Source organism: Quercus robur, chromosome 2 (assembly GCF_932294415.1).
Source record: "Quercus robur chromosome 2, dhQueRobu3.1, whole genome shotgun sequence".
In the NCBI taxonomy this organism is placed as follows: domain Eukaryota; kingdom Viridiplantae; phylum Streptophyta; class Magnoliopsida; order Fagales; family Fagaceae; genus Quercus; species Quercus robur.
Genome location: NC_065535.1, coordinates 71,431,069 through 71,440,858, shown reverse-complemented (window position 1 = coordinate 71,440,858; position 9,790 = coordinate 71,431,069). Strand labels below are relative to the sequence as shown.

The 9,790-nt window shown below is 37.9% G+C and overlaps 1 protein-coding gene across 1 annotated transcript; it reads left to right on the top strand.

The window, feature by feature from the left end:
- Positions 1–345: 345 nt before the first annotated feature.
- On the top strand, positions 346–7,786 carry LOC126714845 (DEAD-box ATP-dependent RNA helicase 14-like). The gene is made up of 9 exons (XM_050415237.1): positions 346–517; positions 1,290–1,641; positions 2,726–2,881; positions 3,568–3,636; positions 4,194–4,463; positions 4,653–5,003; positions 5,166–5,443; positions 6,041–6,406; positions 6,977–7,786. The coding sequence occupies exons 2-9, from the start codon at positions 1,324–1,326 to the stop codon at positions 7,374–7,376; spliced, it is 2,208 nt and encodes a 735-aa protein (XP_050271194.1). The 5' UTR covers positions 346–517; positions 1,290–1,323; the 3' UTR covers positions 7,377–7,786.
- Positions 7,787–9,790: the final 2,004 nt, after the last annotated feature.

Below are 9,790 nucleotides of genomic sequence, written 5' to 3'. Positions count from 1 at the left end.
AATTGACCAAAAGGAAAAACTCATCAAACTTCGTACAATATAGTTTTACCAAAACTTTATGTCACAAATATTGTTGAAAAAAAAAAAAAAAAAAAAGCAAAAAAAAGACCCCAATTGGTCCATTGCTATTAGTATCTTGATGTTTTGATTTTCTAAGGACCAATGATGACTTAACCATAGTCAAAAAAGGCCAAAACCAAAGCATCCAAACTATAGTCACAAAGCTAACCAATACCAACAAAACTCAAGTCAAGTGGCCAAGTCTCACTTTCCTTCACACACAAAAAAAGAAAAAAGAAAAAGGAAAAAAGTGTCAAATTGTCTAAAAAATTATTCTATAAATATCCAACTAATTTTGCTTCTCCAAACTTATTCTACGCTTCTTACCCTTCGGAAGCGTAGAGCATTACTCTCTCTCTCTCTCTCTCTCTCTCTCTCACAAAGAAGGGGAAAAGGGTTTGTTTAACGTTGTAACCAAATCACAGATATTCTCTCCCTCTCTATACGACGTCGTCAGGTGCACTTCGCTTTTTCTTTTTCTTTTTCGTTTCATCAAATCCCTATTTCTCAGATCTGAAATTCGATTTTCTCGTTCTTCTATATCTGCGACCCATAACCAACCAAACAAACAAAAAATTGCATCTAGGGTTTTTTTTTTTTGGGTTAGTTAATTTTTTCTAATGGTTACTTGGAAATGAACTTTTTTTTTTTGGGTTTAATTTTCTAGGTCATCTATTTGCATGTTGGGATTTTGATCGCCGGAACCAAACGGGAAGTTGTGAGAATATAAATTTTTTTTTTTGTCAAGTTAAGATTAAAAAAAAAAAAAATTTTTTTTTTAGGGTTAGTGGAAGATTGTGGATCTGGGGTTTTGGATTTGTGTGAGTCTCTGGCTTTTTTTTTTCTTTTGTGGTTTTTTTGAGCTAGGGTTTGCTCAGATTTATTGGGTTTTGTTAATCTTGTGTTGTTGTTCTTTGTGTTGGGTTAGAGCATTTTTTTTTTCTTTGTTTGGGGTCTCAGATAATGAAGATTATTATACTAAAGTAGAACTTAGTTGACTCAGTTTCTAGGTTTAATGGGAAAGTGTTTATCTTTATAATAAACCCATCTCATTTTTAGAGTAGTTTTTTTTGCTTCTTTGCTTCTGCTGATTTGTTGAGCTTGCTGACAAGTGGGAATTAGATTTAGTTTAGTGTTCTTGAGGTTATGTGCTGTTTCTTTTGTGTGATTCTCTTTTTTCTATTGGGATTTAATGCTTGTCTTTTAAGTTAACATGTTTTGTATAATAGGTTTGTGTTGGATTGTTTTGGTTGTTCCCTTGCAATGGCTGCCACTGCGACTGCCTCTTCCTCAGGTCCACGTTATGCTCCAGAGGACCCTACGCTTCCCAGACCGTGGAGAGGCCTTGTTGATGGTAAAACTGGGTACCTTTACTTTTGGAATCCAGAGACAAATGTCACGCAATATGAGAGGCCTGCACACTCGGCGGCCCCACCAAAGTCTTCAGTGCCTAGTTCTTCTGTCCAAGTTCAACAATCTTCTCAAGGACAGCGACGCGGCTATAGTCCTGATGATGATGATAAGTATGCCAGAGGCAGCAATGGAGGGTCAAAACCTGAGGCTGGATCAAGGAGCCAGCAGGTTTGCGTTCCACTCATATTCTAACTTTGTTTCATGTATGGTTATGTGGTGTGCCCAGTGTTAATTTTATATGATTTTCTTTTAATTATACTTATGCTTTTAGTGGGTGTAGAGTCTGGAAATTAAAAAATTCTGTTAAGACAGCATCCCCTCTTGCACATTCTAAGAGGTTGGAGCTCACATGGACATACATGAAGATTTGTTGGGTTACTTGTAAAAAAAATTTGTTTGTATATGATTTACCCTATTTGTGATAGATGCAGTTCTAGTAATATGATGCATGCTGGATAGATGATATCTATTGCTTAGTTTTTAAAAAGTTGGATGATATGCCAAAGAGCCTTGTAGTTCAATTGGTCAGCACTTCTCGGTGTTTCCAATGGAGACATCTAGGGTTCAAATCCCCCTCCCCCAACGATTGAATTATCAAAAAAAGTTACTAAAAAGTTGGATTATATCTATTTTTGTGTTGTTGAGTAATGAAAGATGTTCCATAGAAATCAATGGTCCTTGGACTGAATGGCACATCCTCCAAAATAAGGAGTGTTGGTGAAGTCACAGGGCTAATTCCATGGTATGCAAATTATATTTTCCTTTCAAGAAATAAAGAGTTTGGCAGAGACAATTTGCAATGGGCTTATTGTGTGGCATTGAGTTTCAATAATCAAAACTATCATGGTTGTAGCTTTTGTCGCATCACATTAAATGAGCGTAGTTGTAGCTTTTGTTGCTTTTGGTCAAGAGCTTCAAATCCACACATTTGTATCTTTTATTGATGTCTGATTACGTGCCTTGATTCAGATTCTCTATGTTTCTTGTTCACATTATGTAAAGATGGTTCCATGTTGCATTTTGCATATGAAAGTATAAAATTCTAAGAATAGATTAACACCTGAAACCTAAAATATGGACAAATCAAATTCAAAATGACCAGTAACACTTATCTGAAACAGGAATGAGGGGACAGACTGAAGGTTCCCCTGCCCACCATTAAACTATTATGAGGATATATTATGTATTTACGTGTTTGCTGTACCATTACTCTTCAATTGGGTCTAATGAAATGTCTATAATTTTGCATTAGAGTGCAAGAAGTGGAACTTTGCATTCCAGTAACGGTCCAAATGGCACACTCAGTGCCGGACATGGAGGATCTTCTACAAGAGGACATGGAGCTTCAGATGTAGGAGCTGATTTGTCCCCTGAGGCTTACCGTCGCCGGCATGAAATAACTGTTTCTGTAAGTATTGAAAAACTTCATGCACTGGGTGTGATACACTAATGTTTAAATTTTAGTGATCTTGACCTTATATCTGACTGGATAATTGAAAACTGTCTGCCACATTGAGTCCTCCTTTCAATGATTACTGGATCCATTGTAGATTTTCAGAATTTGTAAACTTAATTTGAGTTAGATAATGGTTAGTTATTTATATTAAGTTGTTTGTCTTGATTATGAGGCATAGAAGATGTGATTGTAGATTATCCTCTATTGTGCCTTGAAGAGAAGGGGGAAAGTAGATATTAGGGTTAATGAATTTATGTTGCTGGGCCAAATATGTGTGGATTTATGTTGCTGGCACTTTTTAAATCATAACAAACTGCTGTATGCTCTTTTTCCTCCACAAACAAAGTTTCACATACCTGAATTATATTATTTAATATCACTTATACTGAAGTAATGCCATTATTGTTTCCACTTTTCATTAGCAGCTGTATGGTGAAAAGTGGGGCAGGCTAACTGTTATCAACACTATTTCTTGTGGGTTAATGAACCATTTGGGTGTTTGTAGTTGTATTTTCTTTCGTTTTATTATGTAAAAATTATGTTCAGAAACACAGGCTTATAATTTTTACATCTATTTTATGGTTTGATGTGTTCTTTTTATGATTGTTGACAATCAATTTTCCTTAATTTATTTTCAGGGTGATAATGTTCCTCCACCTTTTATTTCATTTGAAGCTTCTGGCTTTCCAGCTGAGCTTCTTAGAGAGGTATGGACTTCTGTTTCTCTTTTGGTCGTGTTGTTATTTTTTCTTTTTGGTCCTTATGTAATACTGGTTGCCAAGATTTCATGTAAGTTTGCTAAACTATGTCCTGAGTGTTTCTTGTGCAAAGTCTGTGATTGCTGGAGGTCCGATGTTGAGTTTCAGACTCATGTTAATATTTTTTGCCGTCTGTACTTTTTGTCGCAGGTGCGATATTTGCTCCTGGGAGGAGCTAATGTCGTACGCTGTGTGCCCTCTTTGTGGGGGGCTTGCCATTAATTTGGAGCGCCCTTTTATGGTGGACCAAATTTTGGGAAGGGCTTTCCGAATCACCGGAGTTCGTGGCCGGGACTGCCGTTGGTGATGATTAAGTCTGCCACTCGGTCCAAACATAAGAAGAGGCCTCCTGCTCTAGCTTGCATCAGCAAGCATTGGCCGCCTGCATATGGGGGATGGTGCTTCTTCTGCCATTAGCCAATCCTCTATAGGCTCAAAAAAAACCACCAGAAATCTTGAAGCCAGTACCTCTCTCACAGGGGTTGCTGGATTTTTGCTTTTTCCAGGTACACAATGCTGGGTTCTCTGCGCCAACTCCAATTCAGGCACAGTCATGGCCGATTGCTATTCAAAGTAGAGACATAGTGGCCATTGCCAAAACTGGTTCGGGGAAAACCTTGGGTTACTTGATTCCAGGATTTATTCATCTGAAGCGCACCCGTAATGACGCTCAATTAGGTCCTACTGTGCTGGTATTGTCACCAACAAGGGAGTTGGCAACACAGATACAAGATGAAGCTGTGAAGTTCGGAAGGTCATCAAGAATTTCTTGCACGGTAGATTACCTGTTTCTCCAATTACATTTGTAAAAATATATTATTATATATCTTTTCTGTTTAGAAAGTGAAATTGTTCATGTACTTCTATCCATATTTTAAATATTGGGCAAGTTTCTTATAGTTTGTTTGCTGTTTCTTATACATGACATGGATATTAATGATGGTATTTTTTGTTTATGTTTTTAGTGTTTGTACGGAGGAGCACCAAAGGGACCCCAGTTAAGGGAAATAGAGAGAGGAGCAGATATAGTGGTTGCCACTCCTGGCCGCTTGAATGATATTCTTGAGATGAAGAGAATTAGCCTTCATCAAGTTTCTTACCTTGTGCTTGATGAGGCTGATCGCATGCTAGACATGGGTTTTGAACCTCAGATAAGGAAGATTGTAAAGGAGGTGCCTGCTCGCCGCCAGACCCTCATGTACACAGCAACATGGCCAAAGGAGGTTCGGAAAATTGCTGCAGATCTGCTGGTCAATCCTGTTCAGGTTAACATTGGCAATGTGGATGAGCTTGTCGCAAACAAGTCCATCACGCAGGTATGAAACATATTTTAGTATTGTTGCTTGTCATAATTTAGTGTGAAGCATATGTGGAAATATCTCTTTATTTGTTTAATCCTTCATTATGTATGTGTTTTGGTAAAGTTTATGGTCATTTGTGCTATGGTTATTTGATATTTCTATATTGGCATCTTGCAGCATATTGAAGTGTTGTCATCCATGGAGAAACACAGACGACTGGAGCAGATATTACGATCTCAAGAACCAGGATCAAAGATAATTATCTTTTGTTCAACCAAGAAGATGTGTGATCAACTTGCCCGCAACCTTACTCGCCATTTTGGTGCTGCTGCCATTCATGGAGACAAATCACAGGGTGAGAGGGATCATGTGTTGAGTCAGTTCCGAACTGGGAGATCTCCAGTTCTTGTAGCCACTGACGTTGCAGCTCGAGGGCTGGATATCAAAGACATCAGGTTGGGGACTATCTATTTTATAGTCACATTATCTAGGTTTTGGTACTGCATTCTATGGTACATTATTTTCCAAGGATCAAAATTTGGGGCAATGATCTATCCTGAAACAATACCTACTGCATATTATGGATATCGGTTTAAGTCTTTTATGAACCCTCATCCCCTGGGAATTTTTAAAACACATTACATGGTTGAAGTTTTAATTGTAGCTGAATGAAATTTCAGTTAATTATGAATGCACTGAAATGGATAAAGCTTGTCAAAGAGTAAAATATCTTACATCCCAAAAATTGTTTGTATCTAGCATCTACTTTGGCTATGTTGGAAATTGAAGTGAGAATATACATTCATTTTGCATGACATTGATTACTTAGAGAGTAGGAGAATTACATATTTGTAGTTTGTTTATTTATTATTTTGGTGTGTGTGTGACTCATAGTAGTATGTTGAAGCGACTATTTGAAGTATGTTATAATGCTTTTAACTTCTAAGTTAATAAAAAACCAGAAAAGAAAAGGCTGTATCCTCCTTTTCCCTGTATTATTGTGTCCTGAGGTAAAAAATCATGTTAAGGATTAGTCATAATTTCTGTCACAGGGTGGTTATCAACTATGATTTCCCTACTGGAGTGGAGGATTATGTTCATAGGATTGGAAGGACAGGGAGAGCAGGTGCCACTGGTTTGGCTTACACATTCTTCGGTGACCAGGATGCCAAGTATGCTTCAGATCTCATCAAAGTTTTGGAAGGAGCAAATCAGCGTGTCCCTCCAGAAATTCGTGATATGGCTTCTCGTGGTGGTGGGATGATGGGCAGGTCCAGACGATGGGGTTCTGGTTCTGGTTCTGGTTCTGGTTTTGGATCTGGTTTTGGTTTTGGTGGTCGTGATGGGGGTCGGGGTGGACGTAACGATTCGGGTTATGGTGGAAGAGGTCGCGGATATGATAATGAGTCCCGTGAGAGGTAATGGAGCTTTTTTTTATTCTTTTTTTAACCACTAATCGGTGCATTTAAATTTATATATTGGGTTTGGTGCCTCTAGAGAATAAAGTCCTCCCATTGTACCATGGTCCAATTATTATTTCAGCCTACCAATTTCTTTGCATGGTTTTGTATTTGTTAATATTTACTTGTATAATATGCATAAATTGGAATTTTGCCTGATTTTTTTTTATCTGCATTTTTGGATTTCATTTTGCACAGTGGAAGTGTTTTCCTCTTTTCTTTGTCATTGTGGCCACAGCTTTTTGGAGGGGAGTAAAACCAATTCAATTAGGTCTTTTAATTTCAAAAGCTTGTTTCTCTCTCTCTCTCTATATATATATATAGTGGGTTGGGGAAGCATTTAGTCAGGACTTTGTTTCAAACACTTGTTTATTTGTATATATAATTTTTGTGTGTGTTGGACTTCAAATAATAGGAATTATTGTCTGAGTTATCAAAGAAAAAAACAAGAGCTATGATAATGTGTAGTTTGCACCCTAAAAAGAGTATTTTGAGAAGTAATGTGTGATTTTTTACTGTTTGAGACAGGTTTGACCGTGGAAATAACTATGGACAAGATAGAGGTCGCAGCCGGAGCCCCAAGGGGCCTGCTTGGGGTGACCGCAATAAAGGTTTGAACCGTGAGCGCAGCCGCAGTCGTGAGCGCAGCCCGCCACGCAGTTTTCACCAAGCAATGATGGAAAGGAGTCGGCCATCCTCACCACCTCAACACCAGCGTGGGCCGCCTTATAATAGCGAGAATGCAAGGGAACGCAAGGATTCACCACAAGGGTGGGGAAGATCCTCAGGTAGTGGGAAGGATGATAGGGGACTTGCCAATGGATCTCATTCTTCTTATTTTGGGGAAGAAGAAGAGGAAGGCATGATACCTCAGGATGATGATGACATGTACCGTGCAGCTAATGAAGATGCCCATCGTTCCCCTTGAACAATAATAGTTTGAGGGGTACTTTAAAATGGTTTGAGCATGTCTTCTAACGCTGTTGTTTTTGCTTTGGCTTAGTGTTGTAAGTGGAAGTAGGGCTTGTAACTAGGGTGACTGGGGGTGTGGAAGACTTTTGTTGGATGGTCTTGAGGGTTAAAAATTAAACCAGACCCCTCTTAAAACTTTTTGACAACCTTTTGTTTCTCTTTCTTGTTTTTGGTAGGAAAGAAAGGGCAAGCATGAAGCACCACTCAACGAGTGTTTTTTATGTATTTGCTTTGTAATACGGTGACCTGCATGGTCATAGTTATTATATCCATATTTTATGGTCTGATAAATTTGTTTGACGCTGTCATTGTGTAAATGTAAAAACTCAGGAATATTATATAACATGCTCATTGTTTCTGGTACCAGCATGGTTCCTTCGATGGTGTGATTTGCCATTTCATTGGGTTGTTGTGAGGTGTACTGTACACACAAAGGAGTGTTGTTATTCATGCTAAGTATGAAAATAAATTGAACAAAATACCCTGTTTCTGTCGAGAACCTTCAGCCTGAAAATGCTTCATAAAGCTCCCCCATTCCTCTGTTTTGATAGAGGAGTCTGCAGGGATTGTAAGTGCAAATCCTGCAGAAAGACATGCTAGCCTCCCCTGCTGATCTATAATTTGATAGCACCAATTTACACTTGTGCTTGAGGTTCTACTTTTCTAAGACCTCTATCACAACTGCGAGGCGTTTTGAGAGCTTACCCTAGGCTCAACAAATAATTTTTTAAGCTAAAATTGAGCTAAATTCACCTAAAAGCTCCTACATAAAGCTCAATAGGCTTTCGACAAAAAGCAATTTTTGAACATGTATTGAGTTATTGACACATCTCCCTCTCTCTCTTGGCCTCCCCCCGCACCAGAGCTCTCTTTCTCGTGATAAATCAAGAAAATTCGGGCTGGAACTTGAGTTCCGATTCGGTCCCTCTAGTCAACACAGTGTTTGCAGCTTGGTCAACTATGGTCTCCACAGAGGCAGCTCAGACTGGAAGGCTCCGACTCTCCCCAAATTTGTTCATAATCTTTGTAATTTGATAAATGCATGTGAAATTTTGAGCAATTGATGATGGGCATGACGCTCTGTTGTTTTTTATTGGTGTTTGGTAGCTAATTTGTTGTATTGTGTTTGTAATATGCGTAAATCTATGATGAATGTGTAATTTTGGTTGATGCATAAATCTAGTTTGAATGGGGAATTCAGATCAGTGTAAAGGACATTCAAATTAGTTGAATGTGTAATCTGGGTTGTGAAATGTAGAGAGTTTGTGGATTGTACTGAATTGGTTAAATGTGTAAAATTTGGTAATTGACAGTTTGTTTGGGTCTTGGTAGTTGATAGTGAATAGGCTGAATGTGTAATAAAGAATGAAAGAAAAAAAAATTTAAATGAAATACGAATAGAGTATAGGGGCTAATGTAGGTATGTGTGAATAGTGGATTAAGGGTTGCTTAGATTTGGCTAAAGCTCTATTGAATTGATGCTAGTAGTCTTAGGCTAAGTAAGAGAACAACGAGGGTTATTACTTGGAACAAGATAAGTAGGAGCAGAACTTCTTACTTTCTGAAATTATTAGCAATAAAATTATCTACGTTTAGAGTGTGCTCTTGAGAGGGCTATTGTGAGTTTGGTCCTTTGTAGTTGAAAAGCCTATTTCATTACCGCTAAGGCAAGCCTAGATAGATTATTGTCGAGATAATTATCCACGTCACAGTGCTTTTGGATGGAGGGCAGGAGAGGGAAGGGGATGAGGCTGTTTAATTGACCTCATTTGAATTTTTTTAAGGGTGGGGGGGATAGGATTTGAGAAGATTTGGAGAGGTAAGCAACCACTTCAAATCCCTCATTTTTAGTTTCTCCAAATTTGAGGATTTGGAGGGGGAAAGGTTCCATCTATATTAGAAAATTATCAATTATCAATTTTACTCTTAATTATGATGTCAATTCATATTTATTTCTTTAAATTGAACAAAAAATGGGTATAATTTTCTCTTAACCAAGAGTTGCCATCTGGTTATAGATCTAGGAACCAACTTGAATCCCTTTAAAAAATGTCTAATACCTGAGTTCAGAGTTAGGGTACATTCTTAGGAAGATGTTTGGAATCCAAGATTGTCCAAACGTAACTGAGTCTCACTTGTATTATTGGATTACATTAAAACATATTTTACTAAGTTGGCCCTAAAGCATGCATCTGTTCCTTAACCCTATTCTCTAAACTAAAATGTTGATCACACAAAAGGAAAACAACCTAGCTAAAAGAATTGCAAAAGAGTAGAAAACATAAACATTATTACCAACCAAATGTGTAAATATGTGAACATCCAAGTACATGAGTATCCAAACATATTGACATGTGAACATCAAATAGA

Excerpts from the sequence above, each read along its gene's own strand:
- LOC126714845 (XM_050415237.1), top strand. The coding sequence starts at position 1,324 with ATGGCTGCCACTGCGACTGCCTCTTCCTCAGGTCCACGTTATGCTCCA. Across the intron at positions 1,642-2,725 it reads CTGGATCAAGGAGCCAGCAG|AGTGCAAGAAGTGGAACTTT; the intron begins GTTTGCGTTCCA and ends ATTTTGCATTAG. Across the intron at positions 4,464-4,652 it reads CATCAAGAATTTCTTGCACG|TGTTTGTACGGAGGAGCACC; the intron begins GTAGATTACCTG and ends TTATGTTTTTAG.